Source organism: Clupea harengus, chromosome 11 (genome assembly GCF_900700415.2).
Source record: "Clupea harengus chromosome 11, Ch_v2.0.2, whole genome shotgun sequence".
NCBI lineage: Eukaryota > Metazoa > Chordata > Actinopteri > Clupeiformes > Clupeidae > Clupea > Clupea harengus.
In genome coordinates, this window is record NC_045162.1 from 17,726,123 (window position 1) to 17,753,298 (window position 27,176).

General features: G+C 44.0%; 2 protein-coding genes across 3 annotated transcripts; both read right to left on the bottom strand.

Moving 5' to 3' along the window:
- LOC105896182 (protein disulfide-isomerase A3-like) lies at window positions 1-6,035 on the bottom strand. The gene is made up of 13 exons (XM_012822918.3): window positions 4,745-6,035; window positions 3,986-4,064; window positions 3,670-3,787; window positions 3,470-3,577; window positions 3,132-3,261; window positions 2,768-2,881; window positions 2,479-2,604; window positions 1,955-2,137; window positions 1,696-1,804; window positions 1,158-1,286; window positions 842-921; window positions 694-751; window positions 1-618 (listed from the first exon to the last, which is right to left on the bottom strand). The coding sequence occupies exons 1-13, from the start codon at window positions 5,158-5,160 to the stop codon at window positions 529-531; spliced, it is 1,740 nt and encodes a 579-aa protein (XP_012678372.2). The 5' UTR covers window positions 5,161-6,035; the 3' UTR covers window positions 1-528.
- On the bottom strand, window positions 5,185-26,287 carry gon4lb (gon-4 like b). 2 transcript variants are annotated; one of them, XM_012822838.3, is made up of 31 exons: window positions 25,765-26,287; window positions 24,875-25,116; window positions 24,608-24,703; window positions 24,005-24,261; window positions 22,795-22,869; window positions 22,633-22,683; window positions 22,509-22,547; window positions 22,308-22,406; window positions 22,081-22,203; window positions 21,737-21,913; window positions 21,341-21,563; window positions 20,047-20,148; window positions 19,636-19,676; window positions 19,155-19,273; window positions 15,838-16,039; window positions 14,823-14,909; window positions 14,063-14,237; window positions 13,551-13,689; window positions 12,903-13,053; window positions 12,587-12,703; window positions 10,215-12,464; window positions 9,708-9,978; window positions 9,210-9,373; window positions 8,890-9,096; window positions 8,475-8,618; window positions 7,883-8,179; window positions 7,639-7,749; window positions 7,356-7,515; window positions 6,831-7,140; window positions 6,347-6,449; window positions 5,185-6,205 (listed from the first exon to the last, which is right to left on the bottom strand). In XM_012822838.3, the coding sequence occupies exons 2-31, from the start codon at window positions 25,104-25,106 to the stop codon at window positions 6,086-6,088; spliced, it is 6,642 nt and encodes a 2,213-aa protein (XP_012678292.2). In that variant the 5' UTR covers window positions 25,107-25,116; window positions 25,765-26,287; the 3' UTR covers window positions 5,185-6,085. The 2 variants fall into 2 exon arrangements, with proteins under 2 accessions (XP_012678292.2, XP_031431687.1); XM_031575827.2 differs by having other exon boundaries at window positions 25,735-26,286.
- Between the last annotated feature and the right edge of the window lie 889 nt (window positions 26,288-27,176).

Sequence of the window (27,176 nt, forward strand, 5' to 3'; positions counted from 1 at the left end):
AAGTGGCCAAAATTATTTATTTTTATTTTCGATGGGCATAGAGCCCTCTACATTCTTAACGGTACAACTTTGTCTGCATCTTATCAGTACCTCACTGATTATTTTACAATACATTAAAAGTAGAGACTGAAAACTAAGAGGTTCACGTAATGAGCAAGAGGACCTCTACTCTATGATCTAATGTTCCTCTCAATATCACGTGAAGTAAAGGCCTCAAGAAATGAAAAGCAGACAAAATAGGGCAAGAGGCACTGCTTTCTCTTGAGCTGCAATGTGTACTTTACACAATTCCATTTAAACTTCTCAGTAGCAATGAATCTGCCCCGTTATGTCCTTGTATACTGTACAAACTATAAAGGGCTTTCTGAAAATGTTTACATTTTTCACATCCTCAGTATTGCTTGTTTCAGTGCTTTCCATAGGGCACAGACGGACATCTCTGAACTGTGTGTTTGTTGCATTCAATAAAAGTCCACAAGAATTCCAAGTCTTTGTTTTTCACCTCAAGTCAATCAGATTTGTTCCATTTCACAAATCCTCCCGTGCACTGTCCAACACAAGGGGATGGGTAGTCTCTTTTTCAAGGTAGTTGATGAAATCTGCAACCTCACGGCCCCCCTAGAAAGAAGTAGTGATTTAGAAATAATTTTTTAACAAGTTTTCAGTTGGTAAACAGACTGATCAAGAACTAACCTCGTATCGCAATGGTTGATCTTTCTGTACTGCAGGCGCAAAGTATATTGTAGGGAATCTACAGTTGATGGGGACAATGAGGATTAGTACCCAACCAGAGAAAAAAAAAAACATTTAAGATGTGGAAAAGAGCTTTGGAAATTGTTACCCCTGAACATCGTATGGAGGTGGAATATCATTCGCAGTGGCATCCATCTTGGCAATTACAACATTTGGGTCATTAGAGAGCTAGAGTAGCATAAAACATCAGACAAAACGTAACGTTCATTAACATATGTTAATATTAAAATAGATTATTTCATAATACCATTCAAATGAACTACAACCATCCCCCACAGTTAGATATTTCCAATTAACAATTGATCTATTGATGAACAATTACTTCTGACCAACAGATGAAATATGACTACCCAATAGGTGTAAGGGCTTTGCCAGCACGGACTATTGCCAAGGACTGGTCTTACCTTCTGCCCAAGTTCAGTGTATTTGGGATCCAGACTTTTGCAGTGGCCACACCATGGAGCATAAAACTCAATCAGCACATCTTTTTCATTATCATTCACAATGTCCTCAAATGTCTCTGCTACCACAACCTGTTATAAAATAGAGGACAAAACAGTGACAGAATTCAACACAACATACTGTATCTAAACGTATGTACATTCTCAAGTAAAATTTAAATGTTTGAAGGCAAAACTACAAGTTTACGATCTACACAGTACACACACATTTGAGTCAAAGTACATCTTGGCATGAACAAATAACCTTTTTATAATAGTGCTCTGATGCACTGCCATGATTTATACTGATGTAGTAGGAATTACCCATATTCTTTGAGATCATTTTGATGAAAGAACACCTATCCAACAACATCCATAAGGTCAATACAGATAAAGTATTGCTAAGATGTCTGAAACACACACACACACAAACACACACTGCTTGAAAGGGAGAAACCTGTGATAAAATATAATGCACAAATTTGGACCAACACACACACACCTTGACTGGGCCGTCATTGGACTGAGGGACCGGTTCAGACTTTATATATCTCTTCACCCGACCAGCAAAAAACTCCTCCAAAAAGTGCTGCAAGGATGTACCATCTCGCCTGCAGAGTTGATAACATCATTATATAATATGAATATCACAGAATAACACGGCATTTACATGCTGAATTTATGAATGTATGCTGCCCTCTAGTGGAAGAAGCACATAAAAACAGGCTTGTCAAAAAGAGGCCTTCCCCAGAATAACTTACGAGAACTCCTCCTGCATAGAGTACTTGTGCCCCTCTTGCGTCCTGATGGCTATGAGGGGCAGCTCCCCTCCATCTGAGGCCCCAAAGCCAAACTCATCCTCCAGCTCGTCTTGAAACTGCTGCCTGTCTGCCACCGCATAGCTCAGTCCCTGCAGCTGGAACTGAGCTGCCACTTTCATGATTCTGTGTGACAAAGATGGCACCTCTAAGCATATCAAGTATTTGTCCTGGGTTCATGGGTTAACATGACTGAGATCCTTCAAAGAACCTCTTCATACAGCAAACCCTGTAAAGGGTAAAAGCCATTTGAAAGCCAATCTATATCTAGCTGTTTGACATGTTCAACAAAGCAATCCTCATCCTCAGATTTTAAGTAAAACTTTGAAAACCGTTGTTATAAAAGTACTGTGCATGCCAAATGTTTCTTGCCATAGAAGCAAAAGAGCGCAGAGGATGAAGACACAACTCCTATTGTCCTATTGCTGATACTGATACTGTGTTGAAGAATTAGGAGCAGCACTTGCCTGTTCCGCCAATAGTTTGTACCCTTTGGATTTCTCAGGTAATCTACATCATAGTAAGCAACAAGCATGTCCTTTCCCCTTAAATTATCTCGGTTTTCTGGACTTAAATGAGGACACAGGCCAAACCTATGAGGAAGAGAGCGTTCACATTAATACAGAGGTCAATGTGATGCACTTGAGAGGTTACAAATTTCAGTACAATTTAAACCTAAGACGGAGCACATGGACAGAACCTGTGAGACAGTGAAAGCCACGGGTTTATATAAAGCGATCAGACATGTGAACTTACACATTATCCCTGATGAAGGAACGCAGAGCTGACATTGAAACAGAATCACTGAATTTCACTACACCGTCTTCAAATTTACTGTTCAGTCTTGGTGGTCTGAAGAGCAACACCGACCTGCAGATCAGAAATATGTGAAAGATCACTGCCCACCAATTCATAAAGCAAGTTCAATACAATTTCAATCTGAACAAAAGGCACAGTAAGGGAAGGAGAACTATGGTACCTTAGACACCATTTTTTAAATACTTTTCTGTGCTATGACACAGTTCATTTTTGTTAATTCAGCAAGTTAAATCAATGCAATTATCATTGATGACTTCATATGAATAAACCAAGCTCATGCCACCACATTTCTCTGACCTACTCTGATTCCACACCATGTTTGTGCCCAAGGCCCAGATCAGTGGTGTGGGCGAAGCGATAGCTGTCCCTCAAGGTGCTGGAAGCTTTTTGGAACTCAGCAAGCTGGGTGCTCTCAGGCCCTGAGAAAAAGCCTGGGATGGAATGGAAAGAAAAAAACATGTGAAGACATCTGTTTGGATCAAAATTGTTCACAATTCAGTACGCACCCTTACTTTTCAGGAAAATTGAAACAGATTGTGTATTAATAAACTGTTCCATTACCTTTTATGGCCTCTTTCTGGACAGCTTTGCCAGGAGAGGAATGTTAGGTCAAGATGATTAATGGATTCATAAACTCACCCACAACACTGGCATCAAAGTTGTTAATGAAACCATCCAAGTCTTCTTCGCTTAGAAGTGGCACTGAACTAGGCCCTGCTTGCTTCTTCATGTAGCTTACAATGCCATCTGTGAATAACGAGACCAACCAAATTAGTTTTCAACATCCGTTTTAAAAAGCTGAGGCGGCACAAACCATGGTTGAAGGTAAGCTAGAGTACCTGCCGTTCGTGGACCATCATATGCTGAGGAGTCTTCACCATTCCTAAATATTTTTAGAGTGGGATACCCATTGACCCCAAAACGTCCACAAGTTTCAGAATTCACTGTGCAATCAACCTAAAGGAGCAAAGCGTCACATTTACTATGAACAACACAAATACATGACCCATAATTATGTGCTCCAGCAGGCTCAATACAAAACGAGCACGTTTAATGTAAAAACCAGTAAGTGATGATGACAGTAATGGTCATAATCGATGCAAGTACAGGCAACTTACTGTCGACCCATCTATGTCATAGGTATACAAAACTTACTTTGGCTAAGGACACTTTGCCTGTTAATTGTGTCGCAGCGGTTTCGTATTCCGGGGCAAGCTTCTGACAATGACCACACCTGAGAAGAAAAAAGTAGTATCATAAATACGCGTTACCCTCGAAAGGAAAGGAACAGTGTAAAGGAAATGTATTAAGGGAGAAGGACCTATACAATAACAGATTTCAAATAAGTATGACTTCAAAGTGCAGTTTTAGCCTACTTATGGTATAATCTCTCAGTTGAACATTGTTCATAAGTTATATCTGTGCAATTAATTAATTAAGTAAACTGGAAAACGCTTTAGAAGGCAAATCATTTGCATGACATTGTTTGGCAGTGAAATGGGCAAAGTAAGGTTAACGTTAAGTAAAGAAAGCCCTTGAACGCCGAGATGCCACCTTGGTGGACTGGATGGTACAAGGTAACATTTCTCAAATGACCCGTCTAGTCTTCCCTGAAACATCCTCATTAATAGATACGATCATCTATATGTAACGCCATCATCAAAATACACCTTGAACGGCATTTCTCCTAATAGTGAATTCCCCTTGATAAATGTCTCCTGTCATTATGTAAGCTCGAGGAATAGTCATCGCTCTTGCCGCAAAACTAGATTTGGTAACGACTAGCACTCAACTTAGCCACGTTGCTAACACAAACATAAACACAAGAACCTACTGAGAAGACAATATCCATGCAAAACACTAGACATGGTAACATATTTTATTCCACAAATACAGTCATATGCAGTGTCTTACCAAGGGGCGAAAAACTCCACCAACATGGTCCCATGCTCGGCCGCAATGTAATCAAAGTCGGCGTCTCCTAGCTCGAATACATCGCTGGTCTTTGCAAAGTCGTGCTGCGAGGTAAGGGCAAAGAAAAACAGAAGGGTTTTGCACAGGCTGGACGGCGACATATTGAGAAAGAAACCGTTAACGATTCCAGAAGTTGACAAATTCCCCCCTCGTGGCTTTGTATTGTGCCCCTGCACTAGGCTTGACGCTTCGCGGTGTGGTCCTCCCCCTGCCAAGTGGGGGCACCAGCAGACAGCATACCGTATGGGACGCTGATTGGCCAGCACCTGCGTTTCGGAGTGCACCATTCTCCATCTTTGGCTACGGTTCATGCTATCATTCAGTTTCAGATCATCGTCTGCGTTATGTTTGCACATTTGAGGAATTGAATCGATAAAGTATTTAAAAATGCCCTGTTTAATATAAATATCTATACAGCAGCGTTTTATTTAAACAAGTCCACTCATTTTCGTATGACATTTCAACTTTTAAAGACATTACATAGCACAAAGAAATAATAAAAAAAATGTCACCATATTAAAAAATACTGTACATTGCAGGGCCTTGTACAGCCCTTATTTACATTACTTACATACGTACAAGAGAAGGAAAGAAAAGAGGCTGATAACTTGGCTGGTGTTTCACACTGATGAATGTGTCTCATCAATGAATGTGCTCAATGAAGGGTGCAATAGGCTCGTGTTCACTGGCCTGAATTAGCACCTACCTTCATTTATTGCACTGGTTATAAGCACTGGTGGGGTACAAAAATATGTTACTGCATATATCCGATTGTATGTAGACTAAGCCAGATAAGACCAATGACACTAACACTGAGGTGCAACGCAAATAGCATTAAAACAAGCAACTTCAAAACATTTACATCTGTGCAGCCCATTCACAACATCATGAATATTGTACCATGAATATTGTACCAACCAGCATGAAGCAAGAGATATGTTTCATATAAGGCAGCAATGATCTTATCTCTTCCCATGATCTCCAACTGCTACTTGACAACAACCAACCAGCTTTGTATCAAAGAGGAGGGTAGAGCAAATCCATATTTTGAGGTGAGAGCTTGATAAGAGGTTGGCACGAATGACAAGGTGAAGTCAATGGGTTTCCATGCCCGATTCTGCTTTAAATAAAACAAGTTTCTAGCATTTTTCAGTAAACCACTCATGAGTTCCCCTCTCATGCATCAGCAATGCTGTTATGAGGACAGTCTTGCACTGTGTCTCTCAACAAGTAAAAGTTCAGCAGTGCTGTGGATGGGTTCAGACTCATTTTGGGTGCGGGTCAATCCTGCTCCTCGTCTGTAGCCGAGTGGTGCTCTGGGTTGCTGGCCTCGTCCTCAGAGCTGGCCTGGCGTGCTGAGGTGTGGAAGAGACGCATCAGGTCCCTGAACCTCCGGGAGATCTGCATTAAGATGGGCAGGGTAGTCAACAATGCAATTGATACAAATATTTTATCTTTGTGTACATATGGCACAATTGGCTAAAACAAAGGAACAAGGACAACGTAATGTGGAAATGGTTCTGTGTATGAGTGAGAGTGTACCTCGCTGGCAGTCTTGTTGCCAAGCTCAGCAGAGATGGCCTGAAAAGTACTCTGACTGGCTCCTTGTTGTTGACAGGTGGTGAGAATCACCCGGTCTGCTTCCCTGTATCGCAGTGATGAGAGAAACATTACAAGCGGTGTTTTGGGCTGATGCTGATGATTCAAATGGTAGCCTGAGATTTTGGACACTTGCAACAACATGTTAAGTCATCAGTTCAATCCCCAGAAGCACAAGTGCAAACTGAAATAAGAAATATATCTTAAAAAGGTGCTGTCCTTTCTCTGTAAATGGGAAACCGACAAAGTGGCTTCGGACTGCAGTATACAATATTCAAGCCAATCAACAATGTTGCTTTAGGAACACAGAGGGGAACCATGTATTTGATTGGTGTTGAACTCAAATATCACCAAGCTTTTGCCAGGATTTAGGACTTCACCTCTTACTTTCTTTCCCCAAAAATCTTGAATTATGTCCCCTCCTCACCTGGTCCAGAGGATGACCTTCTCTCCACTGGGGGTGAGGGAGATGTTTTTGGCACAGACTGGGGTGTCAGACGTTGGGCTGGGGCGTGGCTGCGGGGGCGTGTTGCTCTCTCCACAGGGAGGTGTAGGAGATTTGTCCCCCACTGCCAAACTTTCCTCTGTCCTGATGCGCTTCCTTGGGGTGAGGCCTTGCTCCGCATCCCCTTCCCTCCACTCCTCCTCCTCATCTTCCTCTTCCTCATCCTCCTCTCTGCCCTCGGTGATAGGATGAGGGTCTCCCTCACTGCCGTCCCATGTTGGACAACCTTGATCTATTGGGAGGACAGTCATTGCGTCTTTCTGGAGGGCTTACAAATTGACATACCTTGTCATTGCTAACACTGTCTAAGTTCAGAATTACAAAATCAGTTACAAATGTCAGGTACTAATAGCAAAACTATTAATGAGTTCACGAAACGTAACGGTATGACAAAAGCTTAGCGACTGAATTTTGCTCTCACTGCAAAGAGAATAAAACCATCCATACCATGGTGGGGACTGCTAGCTCCACTTCCTATTTCATCTTTAATGTCTAAGTCCATATCTTTTCCCTCCTCAGTTTCTTCTCCGCCTCTGTCTGAGGGGGTCCCAGCAGTGGGGCTTGTGACTGTGGCGTCTGGGCTCTTCACCTTGGACACATCAGAGGCCTAAGGGACCATTTCACAATCACGTTAAACTCAATTCACCTTAAATCCAGCCACAGCATACAGACTATTTAAGAAGCACCAGTACTAGTGCCTTTATATCACATTAGATTGGGAAGTAGTCACCTTGTTGCTATGGCAGTGAGAACAGCCCTTTCTCCTGTGTTTGCGGAGTTTAGGGTCATGGGCCGTGTCATGACAGGAACAGGGACAGTCTTTCTCTGGCCAATCACAAGCCTGCCATTGATAAGAGACAGGGAATCAATCTTTTAAAATTCTTTTTTTAAGTAAGAATCAATATAAATTACCTTTTCATAATTTTGCTTTCTGAAAGAAAGAAAAGTGATTCAAACAAAAAGAGATTCCCTACCTTGTAATTCCGATGTCGTCCCAGTTCCTTCCTCCTTCTGCTTCGAGCTGCCATTGGCGGAATTTTGTGTACCTCCTCCTCTTCCTCTAGATCAGGAAGAGTTACTTCCTCAAACCCTCGATTGGCCACCACCCCTGAGCCCTGGCCAATGCCCTCCCCCCCATCATCTTCTGGCCAACTCGCTTCCTCAAACTGTCCAGGGCGGGCTGGTGGTGGGCGGAGCCCATCAAAAAATAAGCAGAATTCTCCCTGAAGATGGGTGTGGCCTTTCAGCAGAGTGGCCATCTGTTGTTTAAGCTGCGAAACAAAAGGCAGAGGTGGTTCATATCCTCATTACTTTAACAGTGTTATTGATCTTATTTAACTGTATTTAACTGTTAATAATTTGCATATTTCTCGGGAAAAAACCCCACCTCTGCACTACTTTTTCAATATTAATATTTTTTCTTTTTCTATATCAATGCAATCTCAATGTACTGTGCCTAACTTTACAGACAGAATGCTTATTGGCCTCCAATATTGACAAACGGCCATAGTAACAATTTCCATGTAAAAAACCTACATCTACACAAATCTACCGCCAGTTGCGTACCTCATCTACGCCTGCAGGGCTAAGCCCTGGCCCACTCTGCAGCGCTCGCACGATCTTCTGGTAGTGCGAGGGATTCTCTCCGAAGCTGATCTCCAGCTGCCTCAGGAAACGCCGGCTACGCTCAAACGCCTGCTGCTCCTTAAACTGTCGCCAGAATGAAAGAAAAAGAGGAGACATGACACATGCAACAGAACACATACAGACAGCACCACGTATAAGATGAGATTATGCTACAAACACATGCTGATTCTGACTCACTAAGCAGTTTTCCACACTAAAGAGATTTTCCTCTCTTACCTTTCTAACACCTCATATAACAAGCTTTTCCATTTCTAAGCTAATATCTCGCCCTGTGTTCCATGGTCCACACAAAACCTCAATTCAAAGTGGACCAGGCAGCACCAGAGACCCTTACCAGTCCACACTCGAGGGCCTGCTCAGGCAGCAGGAACGCAGCAAAATCTTGCAGGAGGTCTGGCCATTCTCGGAGCACAGGCTTGAGCTGGGAGAAGAGCTCCACAGCACTGCGGGCCTCGCCAGCCTTGGCGCTCTGTTCAAATTCATAGAGCAGGCACAGAACCTCCTCCACCTTCCCCGGCACCTCCTGCAGAGTCTCACGCACCTACGGAGAGGAGGAACATACAAACATGGTATAAGGAAATAATAAAAACATTAAGAACTATATGCCTTGTGTTCTTGACAGTTATGGTGATGCATGTTAGTTGTGTTCTTTACCCTATTAAGATAGGCCTGAGCAAAGGCGAAATCTTTGCTTTCCCTCATGGGATCGTTGTCAAGGATTTGGTCATCATAAAGAAGCAGAAGTTTGGCTGTGTCCTTGCTGCATCTCTCCTGGCGACGGTTTCGCTTCAGACTACGTGGAGGAGGACGGCCACGGCCTGAGGGGTGAGAAGCAGCACAGGGTGAAAACAAGTCAGGACACCAAACTTTCAAGTTCACATCAAAGTAACCTTATTTTTTGACTCTGTTGAGACTGTGGATAATGAGGCATGCCAAACACAGACTTTCACACCAGGCATAAAAACAAAACTGCATTATTTATTTATGACGTTACATTTCATTTTCAATTGTTAAATTAGGGTCATGTTCCTTTAGTTTTTTTTTGAAGAAACTTAGTGTATCTAAAGCTAGGGTTAAATGGTGCCAGGACACAAGTCCGTGACAAAAAAAAAAAAAATGAGAGCGGATTCTTTATCACTGCTCAACTTTTACCTCTTCCCCGTCCGGCCCCCTTCCCGCTGGCCTGTGGTGGGCCATCCTCCTCCTGTGGAGCATCTCCTTCAGGGAGTTTGCTTGCACCGCCGTCCCCCAGTTCCATCTCCTCCCCCTTTACAGCACCTTCCTCCTCTTCCTCGGAAATCTCTTCCTGAGAATTCTGGGACACTGGGGAGTTGGGTGAGGTTGGAGAGTTGTCCTCCTCTGAATCACCCTCTCCACAGAGTCTTCTCTCAGATGCAAGCCATGTAAGTTTCTCCATTGTTTCCTTATCAGAAGAAATAAACCAATTTGATTTGTACTAACAACTCTAAGGGTTGCATTTGTAGATTGCATAAGAATCTACTGTCATCTGTGTCGCTTTTAAAAAGACATTTAAATTGACACAATGCAGCGTAAAAGCACAATAAGTTATACATCAAAATGGAACTTACAATGATGCATATACAATAAAGATTCCATCTGTCCTATATTTTTTGATGCTGAATGAATGATGATTACTACCTGAAGTTCTGGAACAGAGAGAACAGATTCTTCTGAGGCTGATGACATAACTTCCTCTTCATCCTCATCCTGAGTGAGGTCATCGAAGTCCTCTTCTTCCTCCTCCTCCCCAGGTCTGTCCCTATCTCCATCTCCATCCTTCTCTCCATCTCCATCAGCCCCCTCTCCGTTCTTATCTCCAGCTCCGTCCTGCTCCCCCCCTTCACTTCTTCTTCCGCCATTCTGCTCTCCATCCTCATTCCCATGTTTTTCTCCACCACTTCCTTCTCGACCATTCTGCTGTTCTTCTCCATTTCCATTTTCTCTTCCTTCACTGTTTCCATTACTTTCCCCTGAAGGTTTGTCCTCAGTTCCTGCAGTCAAGGCAAGTAACTGTGGATGGCTATGTACCTCTTGTCTGTGCTCAGCCATGGGTAATCCCAACTCTTCCTCACTCTCGGTCATCCTCTCCATGGCATCAGAATGGCTGTCCAAGCTCGAGACTGGGCTTCCCGTGGACTCTGAAAGTGTCAGAAGAGGATCTCCCATACATCCACCATCCTCCTCCTCCTCCTCTCCCCACTGGTCTACTCCAGTTTCTTCTGTCTCTTCTTCTTGTCTCTGCAGCTGTTGATCATCCCATTCCTTGATCCCCTCGATAAGTTTCACCATCCCTTCACGGACTTCCCGCAACGCATTGTCTGTAGACGGTCCTTCATTTGGTGACTGAACACTGTTGCCGGGCTGAAAATCACCATTAGTTTGGGGCTCTATGATCTTTGTTAGGGGAGGTATGTTTGGCACTTCTTTGGTAAGGGACACACCATTTCCAATTGATTGAACAGTTGGTCCATTTGCCAACAAGCAGTTCTGAGGAACCAGAAAGAACTGGGATGCACTTTCAGAAGTAACCAGCTGGGATCCTTGTTGTGATACACTATTCAAAGAATTATGATAGCCTATGTTGATGGTAGAGGTCATTACAGCTGTGTTAGTGTGGGCCGTGGACTGATGTACAGAACAATTGGTGGCATCAGAACTTGAGGCCTGATCACTGTTCTGTGGAGAACCACCTTGCAGAGTAGGAGTGGCTGGTGGGCTACACAAAATCTCCCTTCTTGACCCTCCAGTGTGGTTCCTGGTTTGTTCATGGTCATCAACTCTGGGAATGTCTGGGCTTGTTTTCCCACCGGTGGACGCAACAAGTGGAGAAGATGGATTGTGAGAAAAGAACATCTGACCAGCCTTAAGATGGACACTACTATCTGGGGGTGTGGGGAGCGCTATCTGGGAAGGATCCAAAGTAGAAAGGATGGGCAACAGTGCTGTTGCCAAGTCTTGTGGTTGGTCACTGATGGATTCACTGACAAATAGGGAAGCAGTGGATGTCTCAACTAATACTTCATTGCTTGTGACAAGACTGTCTCCATTGGGACTTTGCAAAGAAATGGTTGTTACAGGCATGGCAGAGGAAGGATTGTGTACAGCGTCCAGGCCTTCATTGACCCTTTCCTCTCCCGTAAGTGGCGCAGCTTCTGCATCCAGGCTTTTCACACTCAGTACCCTCACTCCGTGTTCAGCCGAGATGGAGAGCAGCTGAGGCAGCTGAGGGGCTTGCTTGAGGGGCGCCGGTTGAATTGGGAGCAATTTCTGAAGGAGGTTCCGCTTTGGGGGATTTCGTTTTTTGGTTGGCTTTTGAGTCGGTGGCGCCATATATGTAAGAACACCCTGGCGGAAGACAGGAGCACCCAGGGATGGTGTGTTGGGAATCTGGATTATGCCAGTTGGAAAGCCAACTGCTGCATTTCTTGGTCCAGAACCCTGAACAATGCATCGAGTAAAAGGTTGCAAATTCACAGGACCATGTGTGTTCACTGGGACTGTCCCATGGGCGGGAGTCAACATAGCCTGAGCCATTGGGAGGGCCCCTTGAAAGGGAGCATTAGCCAACAAAATTATTCCTTGTGACGGGGCTTGCCCTTGAATTCTCGCCAGGCTGGGTATGCCTGTGGAATGGGTAGGAGCTTTGGCCAGTGGTGCCAAGGAAGAGCATGAAAAAGCACGGAAAGGTTTTACCTTGGATTTGGAGTTTGGGGCTTGATGTTTCCCTAAGGGATGCATGTGTAGGGTAAGGTTTTCTGGCATGGATGGAGGGTAACGTATGTCTTTAGGGAAGATATAAGGAGGGGATATGCGGGTCTTTTCAGGGGAGGCTGGCTCCAGCAGTTTGTTGTACTCCAAGACAGCCCTGTGGATATGTGGTAAACTTTTCTGTGGGAGGAATATTTCAGGCATGAATGACATATTCACTTGACAATTGAGTAGGTTCAGTGTCCTATCACATGCAGTCTTCTAACATTATTTCAAAGCAAAAGACACAGGTGCTACTATACCTTAAGCCAGTGAGGAAAAAGGGTCTCTTTTCTCTCCACAGGAGGGCGCTCTTCACCAGGCAGCACAGGAACACAAGCCAGTTGCAAAGGAGGCACCACATTATGTTTGAAGTAATCCTGTATAAGAGAACAAAATGCACTTACAACAATAATGCATGGATTTCTGAAGAGATATAACTGTCCCATATAGCAAAACAGATAGAGCATCATGTTTGAGGTGATGGTATTCAATTAAATGTTATGTCCAATTACTGCAGATAAAATGTGTTAAATGACTACAGAACCACACACCACAGAAGATGTCAGCTGAACAGACCTTGATGACATTGTCCATGGCACGTGGGACACACAGGTCCTGAATATGAGTGCGCAGATTCTCCGTTTTCTTGTTCCGGAGCAAGTAGCGGCAAATCAGATGGTGAGGCACTTCTGTGTCTTTGAGGTGCTTCAGGCCCAGAACAATTAGACTAGGGAGGTACAGAGGAAATGGGATAGGGAAGGAGAGCAGTCAGTATGCTTCACTGGGCTTTCAAGTGTTTACTCCCTCTATGAGACACCTCTAGCTACATAGCAGACATTTAGCTTGTTTATAGCTGGCCTGTTTCCATAGGGTTACATTGGGAATCTCCCTTAGAAAGTAGGCTTTTAAGAGGTTGTTTTGCTAACTGACCGGCATTATGTTGATGAGTCACTCTAAGTAGCGTCACATGGTATATTCCTTTCTCTGTTGTTTTGAGCATAATATTGAACTTTACTTGTGTGGCAGATGGGCTCATTACTGAAATGCACTATAGATAAACACAGATTAGAAGCCAATAAAATGACAGGCTGATGCAAAGAGAAAAATTAAGGTGAAGCCAGCAGATGGTCAACAATAAACATGACGCAAAGATTTAAAACAGACTGGGAGACGAGATGGAGAAAGTTAGACAGACAGATAGACAGACAACATCTGTGCACATACCCGTCCTCTCCCTTGGTGAAGGTGACCTTGCAGGGAGTGGTCTGTAGAGCAGGATCCAGGCTGCAACGGGGTAGCAGCTCTGGGTACAGGAACACTGGCCGGGTCGCCAGCAGCCAGGCCAGCTTTGGGGGGAGCACCGCTGGAGTATAAAGAGGAGGTAAATAACATCATGCCAAATGCCAAAAAAAATTCACATGTTGAATTTTAATCAAGTTTATATCTATGTGGTGAGTGTCTGTGCATGTGTTTGTTGTGTCCAAGTTACTCTGCGCAAGTCTTTTTCACCTGAGGTAACAGATGACACTAATAATAAAATGTATTTAAAAAATTCAAAAAAATCTGTATTTAAAGCATTCAATAAATTGGCATCTGTTTGATTTAACCTTAATATCTATGGTGTGCTTAGTTATTTTCAAATTCTAATGAAACTACTTTTGTACCTCTACCTCCCTGACCGAGACCTTCTAACACGTCTCAGGTTCTTAATTCTAGGCCTTGACTTGTTTCTTCACCTGAGTGTGAGCGCAGGGGTTTAGCGAGAGGCGTGAGGATGGAGGGGGTGTTCTTCAGCTCCTCCAGCAGTTCTAGGGAGGGCTGCAAGTTGCAGGCCCGGAACGCACTCACAAAGCCTGGCTGCACGGCGGCCCTCATCTGCTCTCCGCGCTCAGCAAATGACTGCAGCTCCGACTGCGACAGGATAAGAGTTTAGACAAGTTTTTTTTTATGTCTTTATTTTAAAATTCCATGAGAACTGTGATATATAAATGTGATGTATTATTATTATTATAATTATTAAAAAGGGGGACTGAAGAATTAAGATATTTTAGTTCTAGAGAACACTAATATGAAGAGAAAACAGGGCACAGAAGGAATGTTAAAACTCAAGGCATTTGTTTTTATGTTGCATACTTGATGCTTAACTAAAGCTTATGCTTTTTGGTAATGTTACACAAAAAAGGAAAGGATCTTATGTACAGTAAAATCTTCTTTACTCAGAGCAGACACAGTAACATACACCACGAATTTTGGGTATTCTGTTGTGAGTCTCACACAGCTGATAGTGACCAGCATGTTAGTGGTTCCATACAGACACAAGCACACTCTCATCCCACAATGCCCATCCACACACACACACTCTCATCCCACAATGCCCATCCACACAAACACACTCTCATCCCACAATGCCCATCCACACACACACACACTCTCATCCCACAATGCCCATCCACACACACACACACACACACACACACACACACACACAGAACTCACCAGGTACATCTTGGTGGTGACAGCGTCACTGTGCAGGGCCTCCACTGGGGCGCTCAGCATGTTTACCTGTGTGAGCAGCTGGACGTGCTGGGGGGTACACAAGGATGAAACATATTAAATACAGTCAGCCAATTACACATGCCAGTAACAGCCCATAAAATATAATAACCAAGTCCCTGTAAGTCCTAGTCTGTGTTTGGTCAGCAAAGGTTGACAAGAACAGTCAACAGAACAGGTGTCGAAGTCCGACACTTCATAACCAATAAGCTATAATTGTGTTATGTGGGTCTTGTTTACTAAATTAGCAAAGTCTTGCTAAATTCCCAACACATACAAGCACACGTGAACTTAACTTGTCTGAACCCGATTGCTTCAACACGGTTCCCAATGAAGCCTCAGTATTTAGTATTGCAAGCGCTCTGCTTCTCTCTTCACCTGATCAGCTGAAAAAACACCTGACTCAACCTGAGGCTTGATAATTTGATGAACTTAGTCTCGTGTGTCAGAACCAGTAAAGGTCCAAACATACTGCGCAGTAGGTTCCCTGGAGTAGCACTGACAACCAATCACTGCAGAAGGCCATGACACTAGCAACACAATTTCCCAGGGAGTCTAACGATGGACAGAAAGTCGGCAAAATGTTGTTAGAAGTGACATGTTATTAATAAGAATGTCTTGTAGCTCTGTTGCGAAGGAGCGATCACACTCAGGGTTCACAGTGAATTCGCTCCTGCACCAAAGAGCGTCTCTCTGCCTCCCTACCCAAACAGCCACAGCACATCTCAGCTGCACTGTCCCATAGGGAGGCCTGTGTATCAGAACCGGTAAAAGTCCAAACATACTGCGCAGTAGGTTCCCTGGAGTAGCACTGACAACCAATCACTGCAGAAGGCCATGACACTAGCAACACAAATTCCCAGGGAGTCTAACAATGGATAGAAAAATTCCCCTTCAAATTATAGCAAGTTGCTTTGAATCTGAGTGTGTGCTAAAAGACTGAATGCGTACACCTCACCTGTTGAACCTGCTGCTGTAGCCGCCGTTTCTGTGCGCCTGAGAGGACCAGAGTGCACGGTGGGGGAATCAAGAGCACCTGTGGCACAGGTGCATTGTGGGAAACCCTGGGCTGACTTTCTTTGGACTGAGGCGGGGAGTCCTGCTGACCCATAACAGTGCGCCGGCAGGCGGTGAGCATCTTGGCCAGAGGCTCCTCAAATCTGAAGAGGGATACTAGGGGTTAGAAGTCAGTGGCACAGGGGAGGTTCAGTGGGATCTCACTTTTGTGAGGTGTAAGAAATGTTAGAGCTATCTTAGTTGTGAAATTACTTTGTGCTTAAAATTATATTCATGGCATATGAACAGACAATGAAAGCTTTACGATAAGGTTAACTTAAAAAGAGATGTTTCACAATGGTTCTACGGGAGTTGTGGTGCTCTCTGTTCAAATCATGCTGACACACACACACACACACACCCAACCTTGCGAAACCGCATAAAAGTTGTTCACTTCCCAAAAAATAAAACACCACAAATAGTGACACCAGACATTAACTGCCCATCCAACAGCACATTGTGTTTGTGTTCATATTGAGTGTCCATCTGTGAGGCACTAGTATCTGTTCTCCTGCTGGTGCCGTGTTACATGAGGCCTCAGCCACCTCCATCACCGCTCTATCACCCTCAGGGCAGCCTTGCCCACACCACCCGGCGACTGGCCAGGGCCCCCATGGAAACAAGACTCCGGTGCTGTCGTCACACCCACCCTCATTAACATTTACAGGCTGCTGTCGGGAGCCCAGATCCCTATCTGTGCCCCGGACAACCATTGCAGTGACGACAGCAGCGGTGCCCTGTGTGGCGCAGCCAAGCTTTGGCCCCAGCCAGGTTAATTAAACTCAGTGTGAAGCTACATTTTCACATGAGGCAATGCCTTTGATTTCTGACCACGTCCACATACACCGCATGCTGGATGTTATATACTGTGGTTACTCGTGCTGCAAGTCTTTTTACTTATTGCTTCCTTTTCACATACAAGCTAAAATCATTCAGATGGGTTTCATTTATATGCTGTTCCCTTCCTTTCCATCAATATAGATTCAGTGGCCAACTGGACAGCTAACCTCCTTCATAGATTACTTCCCTTTTCCCTGCAGACTTGAATTGATGGCCTTTATACAACACTGCCTGTAAAGCAAATAACCCCTCTATGACATTAAATATTTACTTCTGCTGATGTTATTAAAAGTTGGTTATAATCCGTTTGATAGAAGACAGGATCGTTGAATAATTCTGGGAACTGCACACAAATGCAGCCCCGAGGCTAAGATAAAAGCTTGAGGATTGCCAACATGCTCTTGATACTGAAAATGCATGGGGTATTTGGAAAGCAGAGTTATTAGCAGTTTATCGTCCTTGCTGTCCCTACTGTCCAAAGCTGCGTTAACAGCTATCCCAGAAGTCTTACTGGAACTTCTGTTTCGAGGAGGGAGAGGAGTTTAATAAAGTTGGCCACTGCCAACCAAACTCTGTTAAACAGAGCTGTGTAGCCAGAGGGGAGAAACAAACAGCTCCCTGCAAATATCATTGATAAGAGATGGCAAAGAAGAGAGGGAGGGTGAGAAATAGGACCGGGAGGCGAGAGGGAGACAGGGTTGGGGGTGGGGAATGTGTGAGTGGTGTAGAAAGATGGGAAAGGTACGTGAGGGATTTACGTGATGCTGAGACTCATAGAGCTTGAGTGTGTGTGTGTGTGTGTGTGTGCGTGTGTGTGTGTGTGTGTGTGTGAGAGAGTTAGGTTGGGGGAGGGGGGTAGCGGGAAGGACAGGCAGCTGCTGTCTATTCCCGTATGCCTAGGCTATTCTTGCTTGGTTGCATTGATGACAGCATATCTCCCCCAGAACACACACACGCACACAGACACACATCTTTCAACGTGAGACTTAATTTATTCGCTCAATCTGAGCCCACACACTGATTAACGCTTTGGCACCTGGAGCAGCTTTGACACGCTGCCAACTGAGACACAGAAGCTCTGCCAGTCGAGAGTGAAAACATCACAGTAGAGAAACACTGACACACACAATCACTGGCTCTTAACAAATTGTGAATATTTTCTGGTAATAACTTGTTAGCAAATGTGTGACTGATGCCATTTGACTGATGGTACACTTAGAATCTTACTAAATATGCATGAGTCTGGTGACGGCAAATGTGATTTTGTTTCTCTGATGCTTGTTACTTCAATTTTAAATTCTTAAACGTCGATTACCAATGACTGCTCCTCCAAAAAGGTATGCGCTCTACTATTATGTTTTGTATTCTTGAGATCACAAAACACATTTCCAGAAAGTCGGCGAAATGTTGTTAGAAGTGACATGTTGATAATAAGGGTGTCTTGTAGCTCTGTTGTGAAGGAGCGATCACACTCAGTCTTCACAGTGAATTCGCTCCTGCACCAAAGAGAGTCTCTCTGCCTCCCTACCCAAGCAGCCACAGCACATCTCAGCTGCACTGTCCCATAGGGAGGCCTGTGTATGTGAGTGTGACTGTGACTGTGTCTGCATGTATATGAATCAGTTTATGTTCATGCATGTTCCTAATTCTACTGCATATAACTAGTTTCACCTGACCAACAAACAAGACAGTGTACGGTCATATCCTTAGTGCAAATATAAAACAATGTGAACATACTGTAGATGCATGAAGTACATTAGGAGTTTAATACTTTAACATCACAAGGTGAGTGTGAGTGTGAGTGTGTGTGTGTGTGAGTGTGTGTATCCGTGTTTGAGCGTGTGTGTGTGTAGGTGAGTTCTCCCTAAATTCATTGCGTGTCAAAGAACACACACACACTTAACAAGTGTGGGTATTTCCAGGAACGGGAGACATGTACAGCTGTGAGGTAACATCTTACAGCTTTACTGAAAAGGCACAAATTGTTTTTCACGCGAGGGGGGTAACATTCCGTCCTGAACTGTCACATGTGAGTACCTGGTCACGTAGCCACCCGGCAGCTGGCACTTATCCTTCCACTGAGTAAACGACCGTCGCGTATGTGAGGACGCTGACTAAGACATACTGTCAACAGCCAGACGGGCTGAGGCAGGGGATTTTTTATCCGCCGGGCTTTAGGTGAAAGGGTAGAGCACGGCAATGAGGAGGATGAAATGTGAAAAAGGAGGAGAGGATATGGACAGGTGACAGGGGAGGAGGAGAGGAGAGAGAAAGACAGGAGAGGTCTGACACGGTGAGGGTATGAGAGAAGTGAAGGATAGTGGAGAGGAGGCAGAGAGGGGGGCAAGAAGACTGAACAGAGGACTTGGGGAGCTTTACCTTATGGCCTGAGGAACGTTGAAGTTGGGAGCTGTGGGTGGCGGCGGCTCTCCATCTCTCTCCTCATCCTCATCACGCCCCTCTTCATCCTGCTCACGGCACCCCAACTCATCCTGGAACTGAGGAAGGTTAGGAAAGACAAAAGACAGCAGAGAGGAAAATCAGTGACAAGTCATAGAACCGCCTCGACAAGGTAAAGAATGAGCAAGTGTTTAATTTGGTGCCCTCCATAAATCAAATACTACCCCCATCCCTACCTACCAGACATCCTAACAGTCCTCTGGAAATCAGTACATGCTCCCTGACAAGCCTATAAATCTTACATTAGAAAATAAATCATATTATTTCAAATGAACTCCATTAAAAGGGGAGTAGGGACATGCGAGAACAGAGGCATTCAGCTCTGAACTACCTGATGTGAAGAGGCCCTGCTCTACAAGGTGAGTAAGAGGAGAACTCATGGAGCTGAGGGGTTACTTACCGTATCAAACAACTCCTCCATCAACCCATTCACTTCCCTCTCTGAAAAAGAGAAACACAGCATATCTTATTAGCCACCACTAACACTCCACAGTATCAGCTAAAGGTGAAAATGAAGCTGTGTCATTGTATCATTGTCGTCATAATGAAAAATGTATGAGTCAGAACTTCTGAAGAACCTTAAGGAGGACTGTTAATACTAAGATGAATCAGCTGGCCCAGTGAACAGAAGGAGCTGTAAGTATGGCCCTGAAACCATTCATTCCTGCAAATAATGCAGCACGGCCTCCGATGGTAAGAGTGTCTCAGCATCTTTATGTAATGGAGGATGGCGAGCAAGAAGCAGAGGTCACAGGAGGTGGGACCATCACAACCACCATCCTCCAGAGGCGCTCGTCACAGATGAACTCACTGGTTATGCGGACGGCGCGGTCAGTGCGGTAGTCCTCCCGGTCAGGCTCATCCAGGTCGTCCAGGAAGTTATACTCAGGGTCATCTTCATCATCACCCTCCTCTGCAGAGACAACAGAGAGGGGTGTCAAGATGAAACCACCAATGTGTTAATGACCAGACCTCACATCTGGCAAAACAATAATACAGTGCATGCATGGACTGAGCCTGAGGCCTGGTATAACTTTAGTTAAAGCGTCAATATAAGGCACAACAATACTATAATGGTTTGTTAAGATGTGGGTAAAATTGTGAGTGAGTGTCTGAGTGTGAATATGCACATGTCAGTGAGTAGGTCGCACAGGGACTGCATATGGGAACAGTAATTCTACACTGTATGTTCTGAAAGCACTGGTGTAGTGATGAAAAGAAGACGGCGAAGAGAGTGAGAGAAAGGGAAAGAGAGAAATCGAGAGAGAAAGTAGGAAGGAGAGATTGAGTGAGACACAGGAAATGGGGAAAAGGTCAGCAGAACATAAACATGACTAGGCAAACAGAGTGAGAGCCATTAAAGTGGCCATCCACGCACAACACGCACGCAAATACGAGGCCATTAGGAGTTTTAAAGCCAGCCATCTGAGAGGTGCTGAGGGGGAGCAATATGGGCCAGGTGGGTGCCATTAGTCAATCACAAGCACACATACAGAAGACCTCCCTCTCCCCCTCTCCCCCTTTCCCTCAACATAAAAAAAGGGTGAAAGTTGAAAATGACTTTGCACCTGACATTAGTCAAGAAAAAGTTCAATTTCCCTTGCTAATTCCTGCTTTTGTATTCATCCCATTTTGTTGGCTTTAATAATCAGATCTCTCACCCTTTTGACACAGGAACTCAATACTGGTTCACATTGGTCCCTTTGAGCAACCCACTTTCATCAGTGATTTTTTGGCATTTCAAAATGTCTTATGCAGGTTAACTGGCTGTATCATTACCAATGTTAATGAGGTTCCCTTTCTAGTGAGAGCTGATTAAAGGCTTCTAGCTTCATTGAATTGTAGACACGGCAATTTTTTTTTTAAATCCATCACCCGAATGATATAATGACTCACATCTGAATCTTAAAATAGACTTTTTCACTCTGATCTTTCTAGCTCATATATTTAAACCTCTGAAGCTACCTTTCAACAGACCTAAACACTCCAGAATCCACACCAGCTTGTGTGACCAAGAACAGGGCTCCATTCACAAATCAGCACCATAACAGTCCCCACATGTGGTCATGTCTCTGGCTGAAGCTAGCTCCTCTGTGGACCCTCACCTTCGTACTCGATGTCGGAGATCATGAGGCCCTGCAGCCACTCGCTCCAGTCACGGTCCTCTAACGCCAAGCCACAGTCATACATGTCCGGTGTGATGTCGGGGGCATGGAGCTCTGCCTCCAGCATGCCCAGGGGGATGCCTCTGAGCGGCCGCTTGGAGCGTGTCCGGCACGACACCAGGCTGTCATTGGCACACTCAGCCCCACCGGCACTACTCAAGGCCTGGGGGCACGGGGTTAGATGATAAGTAATATAGTACAATACAGAATAACACAGCAACATGCAAAACCCTGTTTGCTTGTGTGTGTGCGTGGGTGTGTGTGTGCGTGTGTATTTTGTTCTCTGTATCTTCTGTCCCACTGCCATCTCTACAACACCAGTCTCACTGTCCGTACCTGAAAGGGCTCCAGGCAGATGTGACTGAGAGCCAGTTCCTCATCCACAGCATGGAGCTTCTCCAGGAAGGAGCAGTCAGGAGGCCCAGTGGCCCGTGGAGAGCTGCAGGACTGTGGGGGAGGAGGGGGGCCCATGGGTACTGCTGCCATCCTCAGGTATTTGGAGGTCTTTGGCCTCTGAAAGGGGGGTAGTGTTGAAAGCAGCAAGCATTATAGGTGTTAATGTTCATATTTAGACAATGACCAGTTACTTTTTATTTAAAGCATCTAAACATCAAAGGGGCATGTATTCAACTGTTTAAGTACATGAAATGTAATTTTTTTTTATAAATCGTCAACATTACCAATCTGGGACTGTGGTGCTTCTCCTCATCACCCTCGGAGTGTTCAACGGGGGTCCTAGCACGTCCTGCTCTGCTAACTCTGGGCGACGAGGCCGTGCTGTCCACATCGCTCTCCTGAAAGGTCTGGAGAGGAGAAATCCACAACAATGTAAGGAGATTGTCACTCTCAACCAGGCTGAGTCCCAGCAAACAAAACCATGGAGAGATGAGCGCAGGCTCTCACGCACATCTTCTGCGGTTTCATCCTCCTCATCCTCGTCTGGACAGTACTCTTCATCAGAGGAGTCTTCATCTTCCTCAAGAGGGATGTCTACAAACTGTGGTGGCTTGTGAGACAAAGAGTGTAAAAAGAGATGACCGCATGTCAGGAGAAAAAAAAAAATAAAAAATGTTCATGGAACAGGAAGTTTATTTATTTGTGTACATACCTTGACTTCTTTGGACTTTTTGATCCAAGTTGGACTCCCCTGCAACAAAAAAGCAGAAGGAAAATAAAACCCCTGCAAAACACACATTTCATTAACCTTAAAGATAATCAAAACAAAACCCTACCTCTCCTTTCTCAACAACCTCTTTTAGCTTAGATCTGGTCATTTTGGGCTCCTGCAAGTTAAAAACACAAAATGTTTATTATGTACACTGCAAAAGAACAAATGTTTAAAAACTGGAAGTTTAGTGAAGTCTAGTCAGAGTTAGTATAATGTGGGCACTCACAAACAATGGCATGTCTTGAGTCTCCATGATGGCAGCTTTCATCATGGCCACAACATGCTCATTGGTTATAACTTCCTGTAAACAAATAACACAACAAGTTTAGTTGGCATGACATACTTGCAACAACAAGTAATTCTGAAGCAAGCTGAAGTTCCCTAAAGTTTTCTTAAGATTCTTCTTAAAAATATATATCTTTGCATGCCTCGGTGGGATATATATACATTTTAATATTCTTCTAAGCCAGAGATATGAAAACAAATACTACAAATGTTTGAAACAAAGATAAAACATCCAGAGAAAACACAGCTACACTCTTTTTAGCATACTGTCAGAATCAGGTCATCATTGTAGGTCTAAAAGCATTTCATTTTTTCTCACAACAAAACTGAAATAACAACAGTAACACCTCCCCCAGATCTTGCATGGCAAACACCCAATTGCATACCAAGTAATGAGAAATTCAGTGCACAGTAAATATGTTTCTGTTCATTGGGACAACCAATATACATTCAACTGTTCAATGTCATCCTTCAGAACAGTAGGGATAGACCATAAATTCATTATATCAAACATAATGTCATGTCTATATTGTTATTCTATAATTTTGATAAAAGACTGCCAACTGGAACATTCCATGTGAAATAAACTAGGGGTTACATTTTGACATAATGTATCACCAAATTGAGTTCTTTATGGGAATTGATATGATTTTTTTAACCATCGGATTTTTGAAAATATGCTAAATTTAACACTTTCATTCTAGAGCCATCTTTACAGACAAGTGTCTGCGAGATTAAATCACTTATGGCCTTGAAATTGCGGACACACACAAAAAGTTGTTTTACAGGAGGAACACTACGAGTTGGATATCTTAAATACTTTTTGAGCAGTGGATGATTAAAACTTTGGAAAAAAAATTCAAGATCTTACACAATGTGTTATTTTTTTTCTTATTTGAGGAGCAGTGTCTGACACTAATCCCTATGAAATGTGCCAAACTGCCCAAAACCTTGTAGACCAAGTACACATCTATCCGCCAAAGCTACACTTCTAAGTAGCTCTATGACCCCCCCCTATTTTAAATTTGAGGCGGGGAAACAAAAAAAAAAACTTAGTTGAATTGACATGGAATAGCCCAACTGCTTTTATCAGATAGGCCGGCAATAAGCAATATAAGAAGTCGAAGAAGCAAACTATTCAGGAGACCCACATGAAGAATGTCCCTGACATTGACAGCAGTCAGGTTAAGCTGCCGTGACTTCCTCTCCAGGTCTCTGTCCAGCTTCCCACAGTCGTCATCTGACTGCTCCTCACCACCTTCTCTGTCTGTTTTACACTCAGAGTCCTTCCCCGGTTTCTCTTCTTCCTTCTTCTCCTCCTCCTCCTCTTTTCTGTCTGTGGAGGCTGTCTTTGGCCTCCTGCCATTCTTCTTCCTCGTTTGTTTCCGTATCTTACGCAGCTCTTCATCTACAAATACATAAATTCAAAAATTAACAAAGGAAGTGATGGCATACTCCTGAGTACTGAAGTACTTCCTTATCTGATATCCTTCCTTATCTATATCCTTATATAATATAACAAACAGATACCCAGCTGGAAACACAACACATCAGACAACAAAGAGTCAACTCGAGCTGGACGCTCATGGAAAATGAATATTTCATCAAAGCAACATCAGACTAGCACGGTATGACCAGAAACATTTACTGTGCGGATGCTAGTGAAAACTGGTCTGGAAAACAATAGGCTGGCAGAGGCAGGTAAACAGCAGACATTCTTGTTCTTATTTTCTTTCTTGACAAGGAGAGCTCACCCAGAGTGATCACCAAGCCTGGCTCTGTGTCCTCCTCTGACTGAAAAGGGGATGACAGTGGGCTGGAGGACTGCTGGTTCTCTGCCCCATTGTGGTCTGGCAACACACAAATACCATGTAGCTCTATATCCAAACACAACTAACCTCCACAATCATAGCAGATCATTTTAAGACAGTTTCTGTTTCCTACTATGTCAATACTCAATGTTTTGTCATCTTGTGAAGTTATGTGGAAATTATTTTTTCATGAATCAATATACTACTCACCCGAGCTGGTTATACGATTTTGACATTTGAATCTGGGGGATTGCCTTCTGGTTGACTGAAGATGTTTCGCACCCTTCCTCAACTTCTGTTTGGTCGGAGTGATTGGAAGCCTCTTCTTGGGACTGAGTCGCAGTCTCTTTCTGGCTGGGGACTTCGACCTGACAACCCTTTTAAGTAATTTCAAGCGAGTAGACTTTGGTTCTGGAGAACTGGTCTTCCGTTTCTGGCCCATTTTCACGGCGCTGGTTGACCGGAAGGAACAAACATAATAGAAACAACACGGTTACTTCACGAGTCATTGGCCCGAACAAGAAAGCGACAACAATAGGCGCGAAACTGACTGCTGTTGTTAAACAGCCAAGTTGTATGCGAAACCGCATAAACGGAAAGTATCTGAACACCTTACTTTACCAGATTTCCGATCGAGTACTATTGCTAAAACCTGGTACAGCTGAGGAACTGGTTACATTCAGAGCCATGAACACTGTTGTTTGCAGCCGAGGGTGAGAGCTGAGTTAATATCAAACCGATATCAAGCTAACTTTGACATCATTCAAGTGCTTGGCGGGTTTATTTAGCTGGGACAATATAATTACAGCTAGTCTGCTTACACCACCAATACTAACAGACCTGAAAAAGACAGAACCATTTATTTATAACCAAAAACCATTGTAAACATGTTAGCATACCGCTAAAGTAAGCAGTGCGCTCAGATACAGTTAGCCAGCTATCGATAGCTTATCTCTAACCAGCTAGCAATGATAACGCAGCTGTTTGAAAATGGATGGATTTTCAAAAAGACCCAAATCTCAGTTTATTGCGTTCAATCAGGATATATTTAATAGTGTTTTCAAACATACCATAACGAAAAGTGAAAGCCAGCCGCTTACCCAGACCGGTTTGTTTGTAGCCATCAGTGGCTATACCTAACCAGCTAGTGATGCTTTGCTTCATTCGGTGTGACACTGATACTATTCCCCAGTGCATCACAAGCCATATACTATGTTCCACATTCATGTGTGCCCTTCGGATCAAATTTTTTTTAAACTGGATTTAGGAATAGGGAATAAGGAAACAAAAGCATTGCAAACTGTATTATCTTCTAACTTTTAGCTTTGGCACATATCATAATTAATTAACAATAATTAAATCAATCCTGAGGTTCAGACATTTGTCTAGGTAGAATGTGTTCTGGTGAGTTGTGTAGAAATTGGAATTACTTTGGCATCTTGGCGTTTCTTTTATCTATATTCAGTTAATCGTAACTAAATTCTTTACAATGGTAAATTATGTTGCCACATGGACACCAAAGAACTTGCAAGCCTTTCACGCAGATAAGTCTGGTAGACTGGGCGGAGTTAGACTATTTGGTCCTGATGACACGACAAGCGGTAGGTCTAGGCTATATAATCTGTCCCCAGTTCATACAAGTCTAAGTTCCTAAGGTGGAACTTCAGGCGACGTTTTAGTTAACTGCGATGAGGGGAGCGACTACATCAGGGACACGCCAACAGGAGAAGAGCAGAAGGACAACTCAAAGTGCAACTTACAAAACTCCAAGCTGATCTTCCTGAGCAGCCTCATCTGCACATTAATACAACTTTTTCATCATGGGGAGAGAAAATCAGTTCACTAAGAAACTCAGCCAAGACAACTTTGTCCGTCATATCTATTTAGACACACAGCCGTTCGCACCGAAACATCTGTCATTGCGCGACATGGTGGTGACACCTGACCGTGTTCCAAAGTTTACAATTCCACCACTCTGTCAATCACGCCGTCCATGTCTTCTACAAACCCCGAGTGGCCGGGAGGACACTGAGTTTGGGAGCTCACGACGGCACACAATGCCATGGTTAACGTTGTCATCTCTCAGAGATAGGCAAGTTAAATCAGATGCTCGTGCGGACTTCTTGTCTCAATTCTCTGATTACATTTCAGCTGACCCAGCGACCAGGGCAGCAATGTCTCTTCCTCACCTGACAAAAATCACCACTCCTTATGGATTTCTCGCGTTGGGAGAGAGTCCGTGCGTTCCAAGAAGAGAGTCGTTATTTTTCGAATGCCATGCACAGAATATGTGCGCCACTGAGAACAGAAAAGGCCTACGGCATCCTGGCCATCCAGCACTGAGACGCCAGTCTTACTCTTTAACCGATATAGGAAACATTCCACATGAAGTGAGGACCCCTGCGCGTTCAATGTCCTGTTATGCTGCCAGTGGTCCCCGCTGCGCGACCGGTCAGGCAGAAAATCTGCCACTTACTTCTTATCGACTTACAGACTCCTACCATCCCTCACC

Bases quoted from the DNA above. Each gene is read 5' to 3' on its own strand.
- LOC105896182 (XM_012822918.3), bottom strand. From the start codon at position 5,160: ATGTGCAAACATAACGCAGACGATGATCTGAAACTGAATGATAGCATG. The intron at 3,788-3,985 runs GTAAGTTTTGTA...TTGCTCCTTTAG, and splicing joins GCAAAGTGTCCTTAGCCAAA to GTTGATTGCACAGTGAATTC. The intron at 2,138-2,478 runs GCAAGTGCTGCT...TTTGTCACACAG, and splicing joins ACAAACTATTGGCGGAACAG to AATCATGAAAGTGGCAGCTC.
- gon4lb (XM_012822838.3), bottom strand. From the start codon at position 25,106: ATGGGCCAGAAACGGAAGACCAGTTCTCCAGAACCAAAGTCTACTCGC. The intron at 21,564-21,736 runs GTACGGACAGTG...CCGTGCCCCCAG, and splicing joins TCTGCCTGGAGCCCTTTCAG to GCCTTGAGTAGTGCCGGTGG. The intron at 8,619-8,889 runs GTAAGGGTCTCT...TTCTGGCGACAG, and splicing joins AGGCCCTCGAGTGTGGACTG to TTTAAGGAGCAGCAGGCGTT.